The sequence below is a fragment of the Polyodon spathula genome, chromosome 5 (assembly GCF_017654505.1).
Source record: "Polyodon spathula isolate WHYD16114869_AA chromosome 5, ASM1765450v1, whole genome shotgun sequence".
Lineage (NCBI taxonomy): Eukaryota > Metazoa > Chordata > Actinopteri > Acipenseriformes > Polyodontidae > Polyodon > Polyodon spathula.
In genome coordinates, this window is record NC_054538.1 from 3,355,683 (window position 1) to 3,381,894 (window position 26,212).

The 26,212-nt window shown below is 37.7% G+C and overlaps 1 protein-coding gene across 6 annotated transcripts in view; it reads left to right on the plus strand.

Annotated features, from left to right (window-relative positions):
- Positions 1-8,342, plus strand: part of myo6a (myosin VIa) — a 65,961-nt gene extending 57,619 nt beyond the window's left edge. For 4 of the 6 annotated variants that reach the window (XM_041249506.1, XM_041249508.1, XM_041249509.1 and 1 more), the window contains 4 exons: positions 375-512; positions 1,693-1,719; positions 4,479-4,697; positions 6,374-8,342. In XM_041249506.1, coding sequence (XP_041105440.1) covers positions 375-512; positions 1,693-1,719; positions 4,479-4,697; positions 6,374-6,573 — 584 coding nt within the window. In that variant the 3' untranslated portion in view covers positions 6,574-8,342. The remainder of the gene's footprint in view (positions 1-374; positions 513-1,692; positions 1,720-4,478; positions 4,698-6,373) is intronic. The other 2 variants (XM_041249507.1, XM_041249512.1) reach the window with 1 other exon arrangement.
- Positions 8,343-26,212: the final 17,870 nt, after the last annotated feature.

A 26,212-nucleotide genomic window follows, 5' to 3' on the forward strand; every position in this document is an offset into this window, starting at 1 on the left:
ACTGAAGTAGAGCACATTTCTCATCAGCTGAGGCAGAAAGCTGCAGTGCAAGGTGATGTTTCAGTACACAGTGTATGAAATCCTTAAATGAATCCAACAATAGGGATCTTTAATTGGCAAGCAAATCAAAATGTGGTACTACTGTAGTTAATAAAAACCATCAGTAAAATAAGGCTAAATGTATTTGTATCAAAGCATACAGTAAGCAACCCAAAATGTTTGCCGCACCGACAGTACCATTGTATCTGTTTGTTTTTCTTTTAATGCTGTGTCTTGCTCCAGGTCTGTATTCCCTCCCTCTTAAATAATACACACTTTCCAAGATAGTGTTGCTCGGTTGCTGGCATTAAGCCACTTGTCATGCACTTGTGCAGATATTGAGCTGCTGGCAGCCTGCCGAGAGGAGTTCCACCGCAGACTGAAGGTGTACCATGCATGGAAATCAAAGAACAAGAAGCGCAACACTGACACCAACCCTGAGCAGAGAGCTCCCAAATCAGTCACTGACTATGGTAAGGGATGCACAGAACAATACAAAAAAAAATCAAAAGCCTTTTTTATTAGGGGTTATCAGAGGACTACAATACTTAGTTGCGCTGCGTTTAATTGTGGGACACCTTTATACGAAAATATGATTCTGTGGTTTCTTTTTCCTACGCTTGTTATATAGACCAGGAGGAAAAGTGCATAGTTTGTCAAAAGTCTCAAACAAATTACAGATGAAGGCCTTCGATAGCAAAGGATGCATCAGCAATGAGACCGGGAACATTACACACTGTTTTAACCCTTTGGCTCCCAAGTTTATTTAGGTCTCTTGAAATACAGTATATTTTTAAATATGACCTACACCCTGTGTATGATGTGCATGTCTGTATCTCACACACACGCACACCTCTTCGGGAGATTGTGGTACACTGCAGGCGAATCTACAATTGTAAAAGTTTTTAGTATTCAGAAAAGCACAGCCTGTGTAAAAGTGCTATAGGCATATTTGAAGACATTCGTTTCACTGACTGCTAAGTAGGAAGTTATTTCTAATCAGAATAAAAGCCTCCAAGCAGATCCAGCATGTCAGCAAAACCAGGAGCATGAAATTTTTGCATTGTTTTAATTAAACTTGCCTTATTTATTTTGCTATCTTCAAAAATGGACTCAATCAGAATTGTGTAATATTTGTTTTATGCATACCTAGATTACAGGTTTCTAATTCACTTGTGAAACATTTTCCTCTGATACTTTTTTAAAAGTGGTTAGTAACATATATTAGCAAGCATGCATTAGCTTACTGTAGAGGAGAGAGTTCCTGCATTGGTTCAGGGAGAAAGTCCCAGATGATCCCTGAAAAAAAATCTTCAAACAGGCACCACACCTGTATGCATACACCCAGACTATTAATTCTCTTCATTGAAGGTAATTTTTCCCCCAAAAAAGGTTTGTTGTAGTTTTAAATGTTACATTGTTGTAAATGTTTTAAAAACAATATATAAAAGTGCTGCTAGTAATGATAAAGTTTTCATTTAAATACATATACAGTTCAATGCTATTCGTGAAGTTTTGGCAAACTGGAAAAGTTCAGCATCCACTCAGCTATTAGAGACGGTAAAATGCTGTACATTCTTGAATAGCAGTGCATGTGTAAAAAATGTTGTAATCATACTGTTTCCATCCATAATATGACATGTTTATTTTCAGAATATGCACCGTTTATGAAAAGCTCATGTAAGTGGGATTCAATAGTATAACTTCTAAAACATTTCTAAACCCTTGTATTTACATGGGGGGGGGGGCGGGGTTATATTTTTTTGCTGCTGTTTTGTTTATCAGCGTTTGCTGGTGGTGCTCCAGGTCTTGCTTTTAAATCAGCAAAATAAATAAGTATTAACACAGTGTGATCAATAAAGTGCAACACCACGATTAACTCTTTAAACCACGAGCCTCAGTCGTGGTGGCAAGCTGTGACACATCAAAAAAATTAACTGACGATATACGGACTGTCTATATTTGGGTTCGTAAGGAAAGTCACTAGTTGGGGCTATTTCTAGGTTGGCTGTCAACCAGATTTGCTTTTCCTTAAACAACCATATTATTCACTTTGCGTGTAAAGCATACAGAGTTCGTAAATAATTCCTTTGTTGCCTCTGCATCAAGGTGCAAGTAAAGAATCAATTGATAAGAAATTTAATCTGCACCTCTCTGAAGGAACTGGATGGAGATTTATCATACACAGGCACTTGAAAACGGCTTACCAGAACATCTCTTAATATAGCAGCCCAAACACTGATGTATGTTGCATCTGTGCTTTACTGTGTAATGTGACAAATCTTAATCCAGTTTTTATCCTGACATGCAAATGTGTAATAGGCTTGGGTGGGCAGGCTTTTTACTCCTTGTGGACCCTTTATTTGTAGTGGTGCTGTTGCTGTAAGGTAAAGGGTTGGGTTGTATTTGCAAGAATGTCATGTTAATCTGGGAGGGCTGCCTCATTCTATATATAGAATATATATATAGTGCGGAGAAAAAGTTTGTGAACCTAAAATGTTATTAGATCTTAATCTAAGTACTAATAATAGATAAAGATAACCTGATTACAAATGACACAAGAACATGATACTTTTTCAAAATTTATTTATCAACAAATAATTCAACATTCAATATCCATTTGTGAAAAAGTATGTGAACCTTTAGATTCAGTATCTGGTGGCACCCCCTTGAGCAGCAATGACTTCAACTAAGTGTTTCATGTAAATTTTGGTCAGTTTCTCACATCAGTTTTGAGGAATTTTGGCCCATTCCTCCTTACAGAACTGCTTCAACTCAGTGACATTTGAGGGCTTCCTTGCATGGATAGATCGCTTCAGGTCCTGCCACAACATTTCGATGGGGTTTAGGTCTTTACTTTGACTAGGCCATTCTAAAATGCTGAATTTCTTCTGCAGCCATTCTTTTGTAGATCTGCTTGTATGTTTAAGATCATTGTCTTGCTGCATGACCCACTTTTGGTTCAGCTTCAGCTCACGGACGGATGGCCTGACATTCTCCTCTAGAATCTTCTGATACAATGCAGAATTCATGGTTGTGTCAATGATAGCAAGCCGTCCAGGTCCTGAGACAGCAAAGCAGCCCCAAACCATCACACTCTCACCACCATGTTTGACAGTTGGGATGAGATTCTAATGTTTGAACACAGTATTTGGTTTTCACCAAACATAACGTTTCTCATTGATGCCAAAAAGTTGTACCTTTGACTCGCCTGTTCAGAGAACATTGTTCCAAAAGTCTTATGGATCATCTATGAGCTCTTTGGCGAACTTCAGATGGGCATCAATGTTCTTTTTAGAGAGCAGTGGTTTCCTCCAGGCTATCCTTCCATGAACACCATTCTTGTTCAGTCTTTTTTCTGATAGTTGAGTCATGAACACTCACATTAGCCAAGGTGAGAGTGGCCTGCAGATCCTTGGATGTTACTCTGGGGTCCTTTGTGACTTCCTTGATTTTCCGGTTTGTTCTTGGAGAGATTTTGGTAGGACGACCGCTCCTGGGTAGAGTGACTGTGGTCTTGAACTTTCTCCATTTGTAGACTCAGAATCTGTCTGACAGTGGATTGATGGAGCCCCAAATCCTTAGAAATGGTTTTGTAACCATTTTGTAACCCTTTCTAGACTGATGAGCATCAATGACTGTTTTTCTGAGGTCCTCAGAGATTTTTTTTTGATCGTGGCATGACGTGTTTCTACACACCTGTATGGTGAAGACCAAACTCACAAAGTTTCTGATCTTTATACAGGGTGGGGCCTCCCAAACGCACCCCTGAAGATCTTTCTAATTATTTCAACACCTGATTCTAATTATCCCCTTAATTGAGCTGATAAAACCAGGGGTTCACTTACTTTGTTCATTTATTCATTGCTTGTCTAATTCATACATCATTTTGTTTCAAAAGAAATGGAATTGGTTAATATAAACCCTATTGGCTATTTAAGATAAGACTGGTTTTGATTCAAGAAGACTATCATAGTAAAACTGTGGAATTTCCATAATTATCATTGGGGTTCACAAACTTTCTCTCTCTCTCTCTCTCTCTCTCTCTCTCTCTCTCTCTCTCTCTCTCTCTCTCTCTCTCTCTCTCTCTCTCTCTCTCTATCTATATATATATATATTATATATATATATATATATATATATATATATATATATATATATATATATATATACACACACAGTTGTGTGTGAACACACTGAATTAGGATATTGTGCAATTTCAAAAAGAACCATTTCTGATCTATTTTGTCCGTCTTAGATTTCTATCTAGATTTAATTTTTTTATGTTTTCTTCTTGATCTGGTCATTCTTTCTTTACCTTTTTATATGGGTCTATTTTATTCTGATATCCCTTTCTTTCTAGCTCTGTGCAGTTGTGGTTGGTGTTGAGCCGGTCGTCCTAGTAACTGTGCTTACCTGTCTCTGTTGATGCGCTGCAGCTCAGCAGAACCCAGCTCCAGCGCTCCCAGCCCGGCAGCAGGAGATCTGCATGAACCGGCAGCAGCGGTACTTCCGCATCCCGTTCATCCGCCCTGCCGACCAGTACAAGGACCCTCAGAACAAGAAGAAGGGCTGGTGGTACGCACATTTTGATGGGCCGTGGATCGCCCGCCAGATGGAGCTCCATCCAGACAAGCAGCCAATAATGCTTGTGGCAGGTATGCCAGGAACATAATCCAATGTACTTTACACTTCCAAAGCAGAGTGTTCGTGTTTACGCTCATGGTACAATGATAAAAGACGGAGGATATATATATATATATATATATATATATATATATATATATATATATATATATATATATATATATATATATATATATATATATATATACAGTGCCTTGCAAAAGTATTCAGACCCCTGACCAATTCTCTCATATTACTGAATTACAAATGGTACATTGAAATTGCGTTCTGTTCAATATTTTTATTTAAAACATTTAAACTCAAAATCAATTATTGTAAGGTGACATTGGTTTTATGTTGGGAAATATTTTTAAGAAAAATAAAAAACTGAAATATCTTGCTTGCATAAGTATTCAACCCCCACACATTAATATTTGGTAGAGCCATCTTTCGCTGCAATAACAGCTTTAGGTCTTTTGGGTAAGTATGTACCAGCTTTGCACACAGTGTCAGAGTGATCTTGGCCCATTCTTCTTGGCAGATTTGCTCCAGGTTGTTCAGGTTGGTTGGATGACGCTTGTGGACCGCAATTTTCAAATAGTGCCACAGATTCTCAATGGGATTGAGATCAGGACTTTGACTGGGCCACTGTAGGACATTCGCCTTTTTGTTCTTGAGAAACTCCAGTGTTGCTTTGGCCTTGTGCTTGGGATCATTGTCCTGCTGAAAGGTGAATTTCCTCCCAAGCTTCAGTTTTTTAGCGGACTGAAGCAGATTCTCTTGCTGGTAAGGTAATTATGTCCTTGTTAGGGCAATTTCTTTCATCGGTGCAAACTGGGAGCTTCCACAGCACAGGGGTTGAATACTTATGCAAGCAAGATATTTCAGTTTTTTATTTTTCTTAAAAATATTTCACCTAAATAAAACCAATATCACCTTACAATAATTGATTCTGAATTTCAGTGTTTAAAAATAAAATATCAAACAGAACGAAATTTCAATGTACCATTTGTAATTCCAGTCCCCAGACTTATGAAAACGTTCGGCTCTCTCTCGCTCTCTATCGTAGTTGTATGGTGAAGACCAAACTCACAAAGTTTCTGATCTTTATATAGGGTGGGGCCTCCCAAACTCACCCCTGAAGATCTTTCTTTTTGAGCTGATAAAACCAGGGGTTCACTTACTTTGTTCATTTATTCATTGTTTGTCTAATTCATACATCATTTTGTTTCAAAAGACATGGAATTGGTTAGAGAGAGATAGAGAGAGAGAGAGAGAGAGAGAGAACATAATGTATGGTGAAGACCAAACTATATATATATATATAGAGAGAGAGAGAGAGAGAGAGAGAGAGAGAGCATAATGTATGGTGAAGACATAATGTAGATTTTGTTTTTAAATTTAAGTATATGTAAAACTACAAAGCGGTATGTAATTCAATATGTTAACAACATTCACTGGACTTTATGAAATTAATTTAACTTTATTAATTAATTCAGTTGGGTGATTTTGAACTTTTGTCCATAGCTGTAGACTTTGCTAGCCTTGATGTGCAAGAGTAGCAAAACAGATATTATTATTAGATATTGGTCATTTCGCCACATTAATGAATAGTTGTTTCTTCTACAGTTCAAGGACTGATCTGAAGCGTCCTCAGGTTTAAGAGAATGCTTTGAACGGTTTCTTTGTGACTGTGTTCTGGTTCTAGGGAAGGACGACATGGAGATGTGTGAGCTGAGTCTGGAAGAGACTGGTCTTGCCCGAAAACGCGGAGCTGAAATCTTGCCAAGGCAGTTTGAAGAAATCTGGGAGCGTTGCGGGGGAATCCAGTACCTCCGAAGTGCAATAGAAAGCAAGCAAGCCAGACCAACATACGCTACTGCAATGCTGCAGAATCTCCTCCACTAATCAGCACATTACTGGAGCACTAATATTAGCTTGTGGTATAGATTACCCTTTTCATTGGTTTAAAGGGAATAGTGTATTCCCCATTAAAAAGGGCGTATAGACATACTATAATCAGGCTTTTATGTTAACTGATTTTATTAATTGTTGGGGGGTTATGTTGGGTTTTTGTTTGTTGTTTTCTTTGTGCAGTGAACTTCTACAATAACTGACCAGCTGGACCTGACCTTGCTATTCAAACTCTTTTTGTGTTTTTATTTTTTATTTGTATTATCATTGATAATAAAACTGGAACCCAATAGGTCAATACCCAGGATACAAACACAGAACTTGATATTGAAAGAAAGGAGGGCATTTACCTGATAAAGCACATCCTCAAATCTTGGGTACTGTACCTGTTCATCCTTGAGTTATGCTGGTACACTGAGAGCGTACATTAGGTAGCCTGCACTAGCTAGTTCACTGTCTGTAGATTACATTTGATTTAATCAAGAAGATGCCCATCTTTGGATGAGTATACCTTAACGTATTTGGGCATTGCATTGTTTTTTTCTAGCGCTGTGACCTAGAGTCCTTGTGTCACAGTTAGCGAGTTTGTTCTTCAAATCAGCCTATACAGTACCTACTCCTACTTACACAAAGAATGTGCCTTCACTGAAATGGCACCTTTACTGTACTCTTGCCTAATCTGTTGTTAATCCATGAGTTTATATGGTACCCAAAGTTGTCCTGGCTTTGCAGTGTTATATTGAATTGAAATAGAGTTTCAGAGGCCTTTTCTAGTGGCTTGCACCGTATACCACGTTCCCTAGCATGTGCCTACTGTAACACTCTTTGTTTCTGTTACTTATAACTAGGGGTTGGAGTTTCCTAAATGTATTTTTGCAAGGAAAAAAATCATAGTAGATGTTGAAAGATTAAAGTTCATACAGACTTTAAATCGAATATAAAAATAATATAAAAACCGTTAAGATTATCACATGCTCTCTTTCCGTTTTCTTCATAAATGAGAACAGGTTAGAAGCAAGTATGATAATGAATTAAGACCATATCCTAAATCCAGAGCTAAAAGTTATTGTAGTTTCAGTCTAGACTTTTGGAGAAAATAGTGTGTCACTGACCTTTATTTTTGGATATTAAGGAAACAAATATTTATATATACCAAGATAATATAATATTACTGAATATATATTTCAAATTGAACAACTTCAAAAAAATCTACATGAGGAAAAAAAGACTGGTACTCTGTTTTTAATTTAGAATAGTACATACTACATAGTTCTAGCTACTGGTAATGCAATCTGTCCTGCCCTCATAGAAGAATGTCAACTCTTGCAAGTTGCAATTTGGGAGGGATAATGACAACAGGGCCTGGTAAGATACAGCTGTTCAAAAAGTGTTTGTTTGAGACAATCTCACATGTAAGATCAGAGAAGATGACACATTTCTCTTGGACTGCACAGTTTGTTAAGTGTTCAAGCCTGATTTTATAACACTCTCGTCCTGTGGTGTGCAAGAAGCATCTCAGTACAGATCTAGCTATTTATTTATGATTTGAAATACATGAGTGATTACTACTGTCAATCTCAGTGATGTCCTTTTAATGTATAGTCAATTAATAATGTTGATAATGTGTTCCATGTCCATGCATTTACTACAATCATTCCTTTAAAAAAACAATTCTGCAGTTTGACCTTTTCATTTTGAATGTTGATTTCTAACTGATGTACTGATAAAATGCAGAAAATAAATGCATTCCATGTTTAACTCCACTGATTTATGTTGTGTTTACACTGTGTAAAGAATTGCCTAGTGTCAATATTTTATTTGTGGGTAAACAGGATTACAGGATTTGCAGTTTTAGCTGATTACAGTGTTGAGAAATTATCATGCAAAAAGAAAGCAATTCATGGTTAGAATTGGAAATAACAGAGTATGAAAATAAAACAAAAGTTGCTGTCAAGTTTGATTGTTGGGCTTTTTGCATTAGTTTAAAAGGCCTGCAGAAAGCAACAAACTTGTACCCCTGTGGGATAAGCAACAGCTGAACCTGAATCCTTTTGGATTGCATCAGCCACTTATTGTAAGGGGTACTACTGGGATAACCAGGGACAGGGGTTGATGAAATCAAGGGGCATTTCCACAGTGCTGTTAAATGATCATATAAAATCCAGCTGTGATTTATTCTGGCAGTCGATCAAGCTGACCTCTGAACCTGCTCTGGTGTGAGCAGCTTCATTTTCACAATCATTTTTTGAGTTCTTTTGCAGGCTTTTCATACAAGAGACATGGTTTGTATTCAGCTTTTACACTGCCTTAAAGACTTTGCAAGGCTGATTATTTATTATTTATTCTACCAAATGTGTTTAATGTAACTGATGTGAGTTTGGGGTTTTTTGAGAGAAAGAGAGAGAGAGAGAGAGATTAATAATCTCAGTTAACCAGTTAACCAATTAAATGGATAATTAGGGTAATTAGGGTCAGCTGTTTGAATATTTTGGTTAACAATCAGGCCTGATTTGGGCCAGCCCAATATAAATCTGACTAACTTTGGCCCTTACCATCAGAGTGAAGTTGTCAGCACGCAGGTTCTAGAGGCACATCATGCCACGATCAAAAGAAATTCCTGAAGGAATTTTCCTCTGGAAAAAAGTTGTTGATGCCTATCAGTCTGGAAAGGGTTACAAAGCCATTACTAAAGCTCTGGGGCTCCACCAAACCACAGTCAGAGACATATTGTCCAAATGGAGAAAGTTTGGCACAGTAGTGAATCTTCCCAGGAGTGGCCGTCCTGCCAAAATCTCTCCAAGAGCAAGGCATAAAATCATCCAGGAAGTCACAAAGAACCCTAGAACAACATCCAGGGATCTGCAGGCCTCTCTCGCCTCGGCTAAGGTCAGTGTTCATGACTCCACCATCAGAAAGACACTGGACAAAAATGGGATTCATGGCAGAGTAGCAAGGCGGAAACCACTGCTCACTAAGAAGAACATGAATGCTCGTTTCAAGTTTGCCAAAAAGCACCTGGATGATCCTCAAGAGTTCTGGAACAATGTTCTATGGACAGATGAGTCAAAAGCGGAACTTTTTGGCCAACATGGGCCCCTTTATGTCTGGCGAAAACCAAACACTGCATTCCACAGTAAGAACCTCATAACAACGGTCCAGCATGGTGGTGGTAGTGTGATGATTTGGGGATGCTTTGCTTCATCAGGACCTGGACGACTTGCCATCATTGAAGAAACCATGAATTCTGTTCTGTATCAGAGAACTCTACAGGAGAATGTTGGGTCATCTGTCCATGAGCTGAAGCTGAAGAGCAGCTGGGTCATGCAGCAAGACAATAATCCGAAACACACAAGCAAGTCTAGATCAGAATGGTTAAAGAACAAGAAATTTAAAAGTTTTGGAATGGCCTAGTCAAAGTCCAGAGCTAAACCCCATTGATATCTTGTGGCAGGACCTGAAACCAGCAGTTTATGCTCGAAAACCTACAAATGTCATCCAGTTGAAGCAGTTCTGCATGAAGGAGTGGGCCAAAATTCCTCTACGGCGCTGTAAGAGACTGATCATAACTACAAGAAACGTTTGGTTACAGTTATTGCTGATAAAGGTGGCGTAACCAGTTATTGAGTCTAAGGGGGACAATTACTTTTTCACACGGAGGCATTGGGTGTTTAACTTTTTTTAATATATAAATGAAATAAGTATCAAAAGTTCATGTTATTTGTTCACTCAGGGTCCCTTTTATCTAATAATTAGATTTTGGTTGAAGATCTGATAACATTCAGTGCCAGAAATTTGCAAAAATGCAGAAAAGCAGTTAGGGGCAAATACTACAAACAAATGTAACAAATTAATGCACTTGCCCGTCACCAGTTTTCTGATACAAAGCCCAAAACAAAGCGTACGAGATAAGCTAGGGTAATGTAACAGTTAATCATTAAACAGTTTTGGATACTGTGATGTATTTATTTATTTATTTTTTTAATCTGTGATCTTTTTGTTGCTTTTGTGCATTTTCATTTGCAAGTGAACTGTGACATTAGGGCCTTATCGAGCACTATATTCTGAAGTTTTGAATACTGACTTGGGAAACTCTGGTGGTTTTATTTATTTATTCATTCATTCATTTTAATCTTTTGGTTTTGCTAAATTGCATTGCCTTTCATTTTTTACGTATTTCTCTGCATGGATAACATTTAGATTTAATTTTGCCGTTAGGTTGTTAACGGGAACTTTTACATACTGCTACAATATGTAACGTATTTAAGTGTCTACATTATTACAGGCAACGTGTCTTCTGTTTAGTTTTGGCAAGTGATACTTTCAGACTCATACCAGTCTGAATTAAAGTACTACTTCTGTTGAAAATGTAGTACTGTACCAACCAAATACAGTACATCTAAATGGAAGCCTACTTATTTTAAAACATAGTCCTTTCTTATATATATATATATATATATATATATATATATATTGTCCTTTTTGTGTTCCGTGAAAAAATGATGGGTTGGAACAGGCCAAAATGAAATAATCAGATATATGTCACATGCGTTTTAACTGAAGTCAACATTTTATAGGTTCGGATATGTGAGTGCTGACTGTATTGAATTTCTTACCATTTAATATGACATGGTATTTGTTCTGTATATTTTTTCTACTACAGTTTCTGATTGGATCATTGTTTTTCTTCTATTAAACTAAATGTTGTGATAAAGTAAAATACCTTATAGAGCTATCACACCCATGCAATAGATAGCATTCATCTTAAATATGAGTATTCCATTGTCTCTATTTTCTCTAAACTTTGCAGGATAAAATAAACATTTAACACAGAAAAAAAATAAGGGGTCACCAAATTAAATAGTGTCGCCTCTAAGCCAGATTATTTAAATATTTTTTAACGAAAGGTAAAATGAAACCACGACATGGTTCTGTTTTTGTAATTGTTTTAAACTATTAGTATCATTTCACTGGGCGGTTACGAGGGCTTGAGAGTAAAGAAAGGCGAGAGGGGCAACAAGCTTGAAGCATGTGAGTGCTTGAGTGACAACAGTGTTAGACATAGGACAGGCTGAACAGAACCCTGTACTCAAAGGACTGCAGGCTGAACAGAACACTGTACTCAAAGGACTGCAGGCTGAACAGAATCCTGTACTCAAAGGACTGCAGGCTGAACAGAATCCTGTACTCAAAGGACTGCAGGCTGAACAGAACACTGTACTCAAAGGAGTGCAGGCTGAACAGAACACTGTACTCAAAGGACTGCAGGCTGAACAGAACCCTGTACTCAAAGGAGTGCAGGCTGAACAGAACACTGTACTCAAAGGAGTGCAGGCTGAACAGAACACTGTACTCAAAGGACTGCAGGCTGAACAGAACACTGTACTCAAAGGACTGCAGGCTGAACAGAACCCTCTACTCAAAGGAGTGCAGGCTGAACAGAACCCTCTACTCAAAGGAATGCGTCAGGCAGCATCCTCTGCCTGCTGAGCGACTTCAGACGAATAAGGGCCAGGACAAGACATACAAACAAGACACTCTGAACTCTCATACGAAAGACGAAGCTCTCAAGACATACAAACAAGACACTCTGAACTCTCATACGAAAGACGAAGCTCTCAAGACATACAAACAAGACACTCTGAACTCTCATACGAAAGACGAAGCTCTCAAGACATACAAACAAGACACTCTGAACTCTCATACGAAAGACGAAGCTCTCAAGACATACAAACAAGACACTCTGAACTCTCATACGAAAGACGAAGCTCTCAAGTCCAGGCCGGGGCATCCTCTGGGTGCGGGGTGACAAGTAGAATGAGCCAGACGACAAAAGGACACATCCCGTCACTGCTCAGGCAGGATCCTGAGCCATGAGGCTAGCTTATAAGCTGCGAAAGTATAGATGTGGCCGGGGGTCCCCTCTGACCAGCGACCCCCCCCCCATGTTAATTTGGATTCATATGTTGTTTTTTTCTGATTTTATGTGAACAAAAAGACACACTTTTGCCCGTTTTCCCATTGGAAATAGTGATATTTTTAAATATCACTGTCCTGGTCACAAAAGAAAAGTTTGTGGGGAATAATAGACATTTTCTATACTTTTGAGGCATAGGCAATTAGGAAATAACACTTACTACCCAGGAACAAAATATATATATTGTGAGCCAGCTCACAAGTTTACCACCAGGAGTCGTTCATGGCAGGCTTGGTATGAGCCCACAGAGGTTGCCAGGAATGATCAGATGGACCTGTGGGCAGCATACATGCCTGCCATGATGTCAAGGAGTTAACGGACCGACAGGCTGCAGGTGTGGTTAGGTAGGCAATTAGGGTTTGACTATTGTTAGACTATCATTGGCCTTAATTGGCCCACACCTGTAGCCTGTAACGGCCAAATGCCTGGCTGGTAAAAGGGAGCATGTGCCGCTAGTCTGAGGGGTTGTTTGTTTGCCTGCCTGCCTGAGAATTTCTGAGGATTATCTACAATAAGATCGGAACGGGATAATGTGGTGGTCCTTTGCATCTGCAATTCCCTGTTCTCTGCAGGGGCTATGAGGAACGGCCTGTCTGCTGCTGAGATTCGCAAAGGGACTGGACTGCAGAATAAGGGTAGGAGAAGGGTTCCTAAAGAAGAAACCCAAAACCCAGGTGGAATTACCTATTCACCAACTGGACGGGGTTATTGGTCCGGTTGGTTTACGTCAGCAATTTTGCTTTGGTGGTTTGGTTTTTGTTTGAAACCTTGTTTGAACTGTTTACTTTCTTTTGGACATTGCAATATAAGACCCAGCTGTATAGAATACTGGAATAAAGAATTACTTTGTTTTGGAAACTGCTGTCTGTTTTATTCTTGTGCACCTACCCGCTCACATATATATATACATATATATATATATATATATATATATATATATATATATATATATATATATATATATATTGCATCTGATACTGGTGACATTTTAACTTAAAGGAGTTTAAAACATCCCAGTGACCTCAATATCTTGTCACAGGCCTTTGAAATAAAAACACTGTTTCAAAAAACAGACAGCAACAACTCTGAATATTATTAAAGGATTAAAGTCCACCTTCGGTTTTGTCTCTAAATTTATTTTCGAAATGAAAAGAAGCAAACATTTCAATTAAGCAAAACCTTTGTAAATCCCAAGTTTGAATGTACTGACTGCTGTACTAGTCCCTGAATATTAAGAATGAGCAGGCAGGTCTTTACACCAGATAAAGAAGATGTAGTCCATGACTAATGATTAGCATTATCTGTACAGCACTGTAACAAAGTGCCCGCCCCTGTGTATATTATCTGTTATGTGTTGCGTGTGGTGTGTAAATGTTGGTGTATAGACATTGGTACACGGGATATAAACGGGTCTGTGTAACACGAGTGTTTAAAAATGTATATGTGTATTTAGGCACGAGGATTGCACAGCACTTCACGTGCAAGTAAAATGTAGTAATATGTGAGCACGGGGAATTGCACTTTATTAATTCACGTGCTGGGATTCAAGTGAATAATTAATTGGTAATTGAATCCCAGCACAATAGTATATATAGATGCACGTTGTCACATACTCGGGGTTGGGTGTTCGGTGAGCGGAGAACGAGATTGGAGACGGAGGAAATAAGTAAAGTAGTAATAATAATAATAACAAAGTATCTGCTCACCGTGTTTGTCAGTGTCTGTCCGTGCACCGTTGTGTTAAGTTTAGTCTGTTTTCGTTTGTCTATTTATTTTGGCGTAGAGTGCCGTGTCCTGTGTTTTTCGTGTTTGTGTAAACCTTTTATTTTGTATTAAACCGGCGCCAACAGGCGTCTTCATCACTTCATTTCATCCGTCCTGTGTTTTGTGTATTGCATTACCTTTCCTGGCTCTGACGCCGCCCACTTCGGCTGTCTCTGTGACAAGCACAAACAAATAGCTAGCTGCAAAACAAGAATTTATGTGTTTTGGTATTATACAGTAAATGTATCCGTATCCATCTTCTCATTAAATCAAATCCCTCCACATCCAGCAGCATCTGTAAACAAGCCCCCTGTTTAGAATGATAGTCACGCTGCCTTTTTTTATGAGATTAGTGATGGTCCTGATTAGCATGAGTAAAGAAGAGTTATGTAAAACTATATCCAGAACCCTAATCAGCAGCTAACACTCACCTGGTAAAATAGAACACATCATTATTACTCTTTAAAAAATAAAATCAGGATCAGTAACATTGATTGATCCTGCTCTATAATCACCACATTGCTAATCTTTTCAAGCATGAACATGTTAGTTTTTGTTTCAGGCTGCTCTCTACCACATCTTAACAACCGCTTGGGTGTTGACTAAGGCAGAGGTGAAATTACAGGCATTATTGCAGACCGAATATTTTTTTTTTAACACACAGTAACGATAAAGATTCACGAAGCGCAGTTCACATATTTAATGACTGGTGAAATGGAATTCAAAGCTGCTGCAGTATGTCCACTGTTTTGTCAAAATTGAAAAATGTGACATTTCGAAATCTAACAAGAAATATTTTTGCAATATAATTTTGTATTTTCTTTGATTACATTTTGTTAAATAAAAGATCGAAATTATGTTCATATAGTTTTTCTTTTAAAAGTCTCAATCCTAAAATTCTAGGTGATGCAAAACTTTTGGCAATAGCTGCACTTTTTTTTTTTTTTTTTTTTTTTTTTTTTTTGTATTGTTTGGTTTTCTACCAGTAGATACTTAAATCCATAACTTTAAAAGCACTCAATAATAGTATGGGGTGCCATGTGTTAAAAAAAAAGTGTTAATATTTTAACATGACTTTTTCCAAGATTTAACTTAAATCTTATATTTTTTTCCCAGATTTATAAATGTTGTGAAAATAAATATTTTTTTTTTAAAATGTGTACATTCAGATATAATTTATAAATCAAGTTACAGTATTTAACATTTAGCTAAATATTGAACTGGACAGCTAAATCTGGAGTTTGTATGTAAATGAGCTCCACCCACTTTGTGCTTTCATGCGATTTGATTGGCTTGTGTAATGCTAATTGGGAAATATTCACATTTCAGCATTGCAAGAGCCAAATCAAGTTGCGTGAAAGCACAAAGCAGGTAGAGCTCATTTGCATACAAACTCCGAGTACAGAAGAAAACCCTTAAAGATACAAGCAGTTTATATATGGAAAGCTTTGCAGAAGAAGCATCCTGTCAGGTGCAGGACAGCACTGCGGATTCAAACATATTTATATAAATAATGCAGCTCACAAGCCATGATTACTTTCTGGAGACCTGTATTTTAGATGCCACATGTTAATTATCTTAAATAAAAAACAATTAAAAAGCAAGGTAAAGGCTTTGGAAATGTCTATTTGGTAATAACATCAGCATTTGGTTGAATCCAGTTACTGTATTTTTTTTTTTTATGACACAATTCCAACGATTACAGAGAATACACTAAAAACGTGTTCAAGGTAATGCTGTAGTCGCTGGCTGATACCACTTTTAAATACACAAAATGTATCTATGGGTTTCTGAGCCACACTGGAGTCCATGCTTCTTGTAGCGTTGTGGTCAAACAAAAGGCAGAGCGAGACAGTGGTATCAAGCACACGTGTTCTTTATTTTACTTTCGTTATTCTTTTTGTTCAGGGTGCATGTGTATACAAACAGCATAACTTTATTAACTGTTACGATATGAACAATGGCAACCCATCACATCTCCCCTCTTAAATAAAATTCTTAACTGGCTAACTAAGGGCAATGGGTAGACTGCCATAAACCCTTTTGGGAAGGACAGGGATTATTCTGCCCACTAGATCCTTTCCCAATCTAGATATCTAAACGTTGGACTGGCTTAACAATACGTCCAGATCTGGTGGTTATGAATCCTTCTGGAATTGGTCTTTGTGGATCTACAGTGTCTTTTTGGCTGTTCTACTGGCTTCCATTATGAACACCTGGTAATAACTGCTTTAGCTGAATCAGTGATTTTAAAAAGCATGCATGCCATTTTCTGTTGAGCTCAGAATGGTAGTGTTTTTTTTATTTATTTACCATTTTATCACTGTAATAGCTTGTTAATGACAATTACCAGGTATCACACACTTAGTTGTTCTTTAGTTTATTATTATAAATCATGCATGGAAATCAACCAATCACTGTTTAGATAACGTACATGTCATTTTTACATCCTGACAACTTGTTATACTTATAAATTTGTTTCAAAGTTATTTTCAAGATGCACTGGGATTTGAGATCTGAGATCTGTCCTCTAAATCACTACAAGAAGTAAAAAATACACACGACTGTTGTATATATACACAACTAGATGTGCTCTGGCTAACATAATCCTTACCCCATCAGTGCAATAGAACAATCATTTTGAAAAGGGCTTTGAAACAGCCAGTATAAAAAGTTGTCAGGATGTTAACAATGAAAAGAAAGATTACAGGTACGTTATTGAAACAGCTGTAGCAACATCTGGGAACTTTTAAGTCTATATTTGAAACCCTGCTACTTATTCTTATAGCTGCCCTTAATCCAGTCTGCATTGTTTGTGATTTATAATAAGTTCATATATCATGTGTAGAGTGTCTCTTATTATAACATAAGTTATTTTACACAGCTTAACCCTGCACTGCACAAGATGACAAGACGAATATTATTAAAGATATTATATTCTCCGGGACGTATATATATTATATATATATATATATATATATATAATATATATATTATATATATATATATATTCCAACTAAGCATTCTTTAGGAAACTGGTGTTTTCTTTTTACTGATATTCAACACAATTTTATAATTCTAATCATATTACCCAGCATCGTCACTTATTCGCCTTTATTTCAGGAAACACAAAGTGAAGAGACAAAAACATAGTCAGTTGACAGGAGTTATTGCGCTAATAATTATCAAAACATGTATTAAAAAAATTAATATGAATTACTTCCTGCCAGGAGGTCATGCCCAGAATCATCTAAAAATGCTTTTCTCAGTCCCAAGGAGATGAATATAAGAACAGCAGATATAGCACTAAAATAGCTGCACACTTTGGAAATATGTATTCATAACAAGGTTATAGTGGATCATTTGGTTTGACTTTCTAATCTTTTTGCAATGCGGTACTATATACCTAGACTCTAATACATTAATTAAAGTGATAAAATGCATAGGTCAAAGCCACCCTTCCCATAGAAATGACTGTGTCAGGAGCACAGGCGTCAAACATGAAAACACTGACTGACATCCTGACGGGAATTGAGTCACACCTTTTAAAAGCACTTTAAAGTTATGTATTTGATACGAGCATTATAACTCAGAGAGTGAGTCTGAACATACTTGTGGATAATTATTCTCTGTTGGATGTTTAACACATCTAAACAGATCTAAAGAGCCACTGAGAAGTCTTGTTTACCAGGATCGTTTCCGCATTTCCAAAAGCTTGAGAATGACTGATCATTTAGGAAACATGAGGGGCAGTAACGATTTGCTGAGCTGTCATAGTTGTTGAAATTCAAAATAAAAAATGTTAGCCCCTTGTTTTATTCTTTTTACAGCACTGAACTAAGTAAGAGTGCATGTATTTACCTACCCAAATCTTAACACTCGAATTCCTTTAAATCCAGGAAGTCTGTCAAAAACATGCATCATCTGCAAAACAAAAGACTCAACAAGTTAATTCATAGATGTAAACTGAGCTCTTGCCACCATAGTATTACTATGGGGATTCTTACGTAGAACATCTTTGAAATCCCACTGAAATCATGAACCTAATAGAGCCTAATAGAACCTAATAGAACGAGGGACTTGAACACATTAAGCTCATTTATGACCTCATGCCGGGAGCTATTCAATGGCTAGTAGGTACTGATTAAATCCTGCACTGTCTTGCCAATGGAAGGTTGGTCTCACAACAGATGGATATGCCAGTTTACAAACAGTCGTGCACAGCACACAGTATGCAACATATTTAGTTGTGTTATGCATTTCTGTTACCAATACTGCATTTGCCTTCGGTTAGATAAGGTAATAAGTCACAGTATAAGCTAAAAAAAGGCATGATAATGACTTCATGTGTCATATGGGTACTGACCTGGTCTTGGAAACTTCTGGCAAGGTCCTGGTACTGAGGAGTGCTGGGGTTACTCAGCAGCTCACTGTAGTCTTGATCGGTGAGAGTGATACTGAACTCTACCACCTGTTCCATTGGCTCTTCAGGCACCATGTTAGTAAGGTCCAAGTCCTAAATCACAATGAAAATGGAAATCCCGGAAGAGAAACATGACAGTATTTCTGAGGTGCAACCACCCCTAGCATGACCCCATCTTAGTATTAAATGATGTTAAAGATGGAAGAAAGGTTTGGGTGTGCAATTGGATTCATGTAACCCCTTGTTATTAGGTACTTTTGTATAATGCAATGCTGCTGAATTATCTTATGATGGATGCTAACCCTTAGTCAGCTCTGTGGTTTGCTTTAGTGATATTCTTTAACAGATGTTTTCCTTGAAGCAACCCAGGCAAAGAATAGGACGGTCCCATAAACCTGTCCTGTCAGGACAATTCAAGGGCAGCCTGTTTATTCTGCAGAGGAGACAGGACCTCCGAATGGCTGCCATCCACAGAGACATTTTCTTGAAAATCAGAAGCACACAAAAACAAGGACTAAGGAGCACTCACAATCCCAATGCAAGTCAGTGGAGTAACGGGCGCCCGCTCCACCTGCCATATACCATTGCATACCGACACTAAGGCTAGTAGCAGTGTCTAAGGACTGGGCTTTGGACTGGGAGTGCCTTTACATGTATTCCTTGCACTAAATTGCTCACTTGCAATCTAAACATATCACTAGAGATCAAATTAGCTTTAAAGATACTGGTGGAGCTGAATCTATTTACCATAAAAGAAAGAAGGTTTAGGGTGAACTTGATCATCTTAAAAGGAGTTGACCATTAACCGTAGTCAATAATTAGAGCATTGCACAAAGGTCAAAGGAAATTACGTGGGAAAACACTTCTATACACAGAGAATGCAGAGAGCGTCAGCTACTAGACAACTATAAATGGGCTGATGCACATCATCAAAGGCTAGAAGCTGGGTTTTTGTTTCTCATTACTGTTGGCACAAACCGTACACACACATGCTGGACCAATATGATAACTGCAGTATTTGTAATGCATATGTCCTCTAGTATCTGATTATTTGTACAAGTGAAGCTGGTGTGAGTCAGAAACCCTACCGTTGTGTCGTTCACAATTTCATTAGAGCAGTTGTGACTTCTAGAGCTGAAGCAGTAACGGTTTCCACAGAAGCTAAATACAAATTGTATTAAAATCTTCCCTTCTGAACTGTCACAAATGCTGCTAACATGTCACTAATTAATATGAATTTGATTCATCTTTGACTTCAATTCAAATGGTTAATAACATTCTAGCCTAACTTGTCTTAAATGTTTAATTAGCACATAGTTTATTATGCTTACATTGTCTAGGGAATACTGGACCTTTTTGTCCATTTCTCTGTATTCACTAACCCATAATGCAGCTTTATTTTTGTCCATTTCTCTGTATTCACTAACCCATAATGCAGTTCTGTTGTTTTTAGCTTCTCTGTATTCACTAATCCATATTGCAGCTCTGTTTTTGTTAGTTACTCTGTATTCACTAGCCCATAATGCAGTTATGTTTTTTTTTTATTTCTCTGTAGTCACTAATCCATACTGCAGCTCTGTTTTTGTCGGTTTCTCTGTATTCACTAACCCATAATGCAACTCTGCTTTGTCAATTTCTCTGTATTCACTAACCCATAATGCAGCTCTGTTTCTCTACTCTCCTAATTAAATGGTTCTACAGTGTGTTAGGCTATTCACAAAAGTGATAAGAATCACTTAAAAACACTACAGTTAACATATTAAATCTATAATCTTACATTTAATAAATACATTACAGTCTAACATCATACCTCTCATGGGTTCTGGAGTTGATTGTGTCACTGTAGGCTTTTCAGTATTCCTCACCTCTCTAAAGATAAAAGCAGAAGGAATATGTTAAGTCACACTATACAGTAGTTATATATCAAATACACACACATTCTCCATTAGATTTGAAAGGAAAGAGACAATTAAGTAAATCCATGTCAGTTCAATTTTTTCTTCCTATTTGAAACCAGTATTACTGGCATATCCATCACAAATTACAAAAAGAAATATTTGTTTAATACATATATTAAGGTATAGAAGGGGTGCACTTGATATACACTCATATTTCTAACTGCAGTCTAAGGTATTTACACAGAGATTTTTTTATTTTAAAGTTTCACAAATATCAGTGTTTCTTAGAAACTGCCAAACCGCCCCCGTGTTAGAAATGGTTGATTCTATGTTTAGCCCTGGGGGGCTGTGCTGTTTCTGTAAACTTCTGTAAAGGTCAGAAAGTTGTGTTTTTTATTTCCTTTGTTCTTATTGCACCCTGAAGAGCTAACCCATATAGATCATTATTGAGTCCAAAAACACAAAATGCCATCCTTCAAAATGGGCAAAAGTTTCTTCTTAGATCACATGTCCCAGTCTGAATGATGGCACACAATGCCAAACTTTAACTGGTGCCATCATTCAGACTGGGAAGTAAACTGTTGTTTTGTTTTGTTTTTATCTACCTTTCTTGGAGATTTTCTTCTCTGAAAGCAACTCTGTGAAAAAGAGAACAAAATCACAGTTCAAAACTTAATTTCAGCAATTAACATTTTATAGAACTCTTGCAATACTAAAAAGTATTACTGTGTAACACTGGCTCCAGGGATCAGCCTATCTGCGGCCTCTTTAACGCCTCAGCATGGTAACTGTTGTCATTATTTCATTGCTAGTTACACAGTTATCACTATGTTATTACATAGTTATTTAAGACCATACTGTAAAGTGGTACCAGAAACAAAAATTACATATGCTTAGGGAGTATTTTTTAATCTGTTCCTTTGTAATGGTTAACCTTTTGCGGTCCTATGTCAGACCAGGTCCGACATTACAATTTTCCCTTTCCAGTCCGATGTTGGACCCTGTCCGACATCATCAAAAAGACTTAAAGCACAGGTCTCTAATTGTTTTTTCTCCGAAAAAAGCTGAGAAAACCTTTCAATGGCCTGATAGGAGCCGAATGAAGGCGAAAAAAATGCATATCTCATAGCCCCATGCATCACATAGATAACACAGTCATAAACAAAGGAGATAGCTGCTTCTGCATCCAGCGCTCAAAGAATATCACAGATATATGCAGAGCTTTTTGAGATGTTATAGTAATAAAATGATGACTTGTATTGCATTATTGAGGAGTTTGGTGATAAAATGAGATATCAGGAGATGATTTATCATTATGCATATATAAAGAGGTATGTGAAAAATACAGCAAACAAGGGGTGGAGCTTGGCTGGAGATACAGTATTGAATCTCCTTTTGCGATTCAGTCTTTTAAACCTGTTTTACTCTGAAAAAAATAGACTGCAAAGGGTTAAAGAACTGGAAGGAGAACCGTGTTGTAAAATGTGAGTGTTTGTTTGTTTTGTTCTGTCGTGTCTAAACAATTGCGCTATTTGATATTAGACTACTGAACACGATCCGAAGCTGTCAAAAAAGGCCAGCACTAAAACCGGACATCATTGCACTTTGTTTCAGTGAAGAACTGTATTGTCACTACAAGCACGCACTGTGGACTTTGTGTTTGTGTTTGTGTTACATGTGGGTGAAAAAAATGGGACTATTATTATTTTGGCGCCAACCTGCGGATTATAAATAAAGCAATACACTCCCTGTTTGTCATAAGGCAATTGGATTTAAAAATAAAAAACTGTTGCACCTGGATTATCATTGTCTGTCTGATTACTGATGACCTGCACCTGTACACTGTTAACCCCTTTGCCACAGTTCCCCAAAATAAAAACTAGTCAAGAATACAATTACTTATAGATTTTCATTTATTACACTAGAGTACTGTTGCATATTTTCAGAAAATGGTATATTAATCTGACTTGGTGCAATGGTATCCATAATAAACTTAAGAGCTTGCAGAATTCATCTTGATTTGATTTGATTTAAATCCTGTTACTTAGCCAATGTGTGTTTTTATTTCCTTCTCTAAGCGGAACTGGCCAACAGCTATTACATAAGAAATGAACAGCAAGTAATATTTGAATAGATGAAGGACAGTGTTAATGCTGGCGAAATAACAGACTTAATGAAAGGCAGTGTCAGAATGATTGATTCATGAGAAAACTGCGATCCTGTCAGAAATCGATTGAGGTGCCAAGGAAATGGAGGAGGAGTGACGGTAAAGCAGAAGAAAAATAATTTTGCTGTAATGGTGACTTTCAAAGCATTTGAAAATGGACACCAGAACTGTACTGTGTCGTGTACCGTATTTGAACCTGCTAAAACAAGCAATCCCCAGTGATTCACATGTTCAAAGCACTTAATGTGAGAATGGTTTGAATTCCACTTATGTCAAGGTGCCTATCTTGGCTGGAGACCCACACGGAGCTTTGTAGTGTTCACAAATAACGTACACAGTTTAGTCGTTTGTGTCAAATCAGTGGACAGTCGTACGGGTCATCTTGTAGATTTTAGTTTCCTGCATCTAGTTTCGGTGAAATAGTGTACACATAATTCCAATGGGACGTCCTGGTCAGAACAGTATCACACAGGACATCAGATTCAACTTAGTTTTTCAGAAAACCTAATTCCAAAACTTTTTCAACACCGTAGTGGCATCTTCCATCGTACCTCCACATGGTTACGGTTCAATTATACACCATCGTTTACCAATGACGTCTGCATTGCAACTCCCCGTTTGCTCAAGGTGACTCTACTAGATAACAATTCACAAGGTTGTTCGTTAATATTTTAGTCAAGTAATTATAAATCATGTTCATTGAACCGTGATTCAACATCGTTGCACAGCTGTAATTAAGTAATAATACAGAATGTGAATTATTGCCTTACACCCCTACGGACTTCTCGATAACGTTCAGTTTATTTTCACAGTAGGTGTTTCCACAAAACAAAATGGAAACCCACTGCTTCCACACAATACATATATATATATATATATTTGTAAATTTGAACACTGATCTGCGGACCTTACTCAAAAAGCATGCCCTTCAATATGTTTTAAAAAAATTAAGTTGGTATTCATAGACATGTTCTAGAATGTCACTGGCTTCTTTATTAACAACATAAAGCATGAATACCAAAATTTATTTAAAACCATGAAAAGGTTTGGGAGACTTTGTGTACAGGGCCCATTATTCCTTGTGACAACACGACATGTAACATCTGTCTTTCTTAAAATTGAATACTTATGATAATCAGTTGATTATTATTTGCTGTATAGAGCAGTTGTATCCCACTATAGACATTAAGGAGCCTGTGACAGAGAGAGAAAGTATCTGAGCTGCAGATCTCCCCCTTGACCAGAAAGGGTGCTGTGTAAGGCTGGTGGTAACTCTTTCCCCGTATTCGGGGTGACTCCATCGTAGGTGAGGTACCGGAATCGGCTATTTGGAGGAAGCGTATAGCTGCGAGTTTGCTAAACAAATCCATTGCATTATTTGCAGAGCAGGCAGTGATTGGTGAGACTGTGGGTAAGGGCTGATCACACGTCTCGAGTGTGGCAGTACAATGGGACACAGGTAAGTGAGTACAGTGTCCCTTGCTCTGGAGTGCTGGAGTGCTGCTTTTGTTTGTGTTTTGTCATTGTACATAAAAAGTTCTGCCAAAACGAAAAAAAACCCACCCACATGCCATAAACAGTTACATGACGCAGAATCACTTGTGAATGCACATTGGTGTGATTTGCAGTATTAGGTAGCCCCCCTCCCCCCGTGGTTACGTGTCACTGCTAGTCACAGCAAGTGTCGAGAATCTAAAGCAGCCCATATCTGTGACACAGGCAGTGCGTTCATGCAGCACACAGCCGAATAGATCTTACCCTCTCAGTTTGTGTATGTCTTGGTGGCTTTTCTATGATTTGTTTGATTGATTTCTCAGGGCAGACCTTCACTCTTGTGTGGAAAAAGACAGATCTTTTTGTCTGGTGTCTTTCACAGATCAGTTTAATATCTTGATCTCTGACAAATGACTGTTTTGCTTGTTTTCAAAATATCTATTAAGCTTATCCTGTGCCAAGGAATACTAAAAGAACGAGTCGTGAGATTTTCTTGACTTTGCAGGTCTGAAAAAAAAAGTGTATAGAAGTTTTTTTCTTTACATCTTAAATAGAAAGGTAGAATTGGGTATACTAATAGAGAGTTCCAAAGCTGATAAACAAGTTATTTTAGATATTTGTAAATCAAAGGTACGTCAACATAAATGTGACTTCCATGCAGGTCCACTTTACACATGAATGACGATGCACGTGCACGTTTGACCTCTTTACTCAGGTCAACAATCCATTTACTCCAAAAAGTTTGTTAGGGTAAAATCGGTTTTACAAACATTGTAAATGACGCAGTACACGAGAAATCCACACTCGTTTCGCATGGAAACCTGCAGATGTCAAAGCGACCTTTGACGTCTACAATTACTCGCTCAAATAGAAATTGTCAGTTTATAACGTTCCCTGTCCAGTTAACAATGCCAGAAAGGTTCTTCCGGCTGATGGGTCACCGACTATGATGATTTTAAAGACAAATTTCATGTCTCAGCGCGCGTGTCTGCCCTCCACGTTTGTAAATATAGTTGGTGAACTGGATGTCATGAGCCAGCTCGATCGCCCAAAACAGCGCAACAACATCCAACAAGTTGTTGATGCTCTCTCAGAACTGACCAAATAAAATTGCAAATGAACGTATTGATTGTGTTTTATTTGTTTGCATCATTAATATTTAACACAACAGTAAATCCAACACAACTTAAAAGAAAGGAGAGAATCTCTGACAGCATGAGACTCCTCAGATCGCTCCTGTAGGATTGAACTTTGGCAGCTACCTCCTCCACATGTTTCCAACGTCCACTTATATAATAATATATTGGGTCTTGTGCTTGAGAATTGCTGGTTGGACCTTGAACATAAACACTGTGAACTTAACATGGGTTCGCTTATTTTGAAGGCAGTGTGTTTTTTTTTTTTTTTGTTTTTTTTTTTTGTTTGGTAACTGACCCTGGAACCGTTGTGACCATTGGAAAGGGGAACAGAGTGACGTCCGTCACCGTTAAAACCCTTTTTTGATTACGACGTGAAGTCAGACAAAGTTGTCATAGACGGTGGAGGTAAAGTTCACGGATGGTGGGCATAGTCAGGTAGTACCTGCAGCATCACGAAGATCCCCTATATGTCCTATCATATTGCGTCGTAGTCACCGGTTTTTAGCCATACGGTGATCAGCCATAATCGGTATCACTAGTCGTTAATGAACAACCAGTCAAATTAACATTGGAGTCTCAATTAAAATTATTACTCAGTATTGCTATGTAATCAACTTTGAAACAGTATAAGTTGCTTTATACAACTGTCACTACTTCCTGCCAAGGAGACCCCATCATTCTTCACTGCTCATTATTACCAAGGAGACAGATGTTCAAAGCACAGGAAGCGAACAACATGTAACTCAGTAAAATAAAGAGGTCCTTATGTACCAT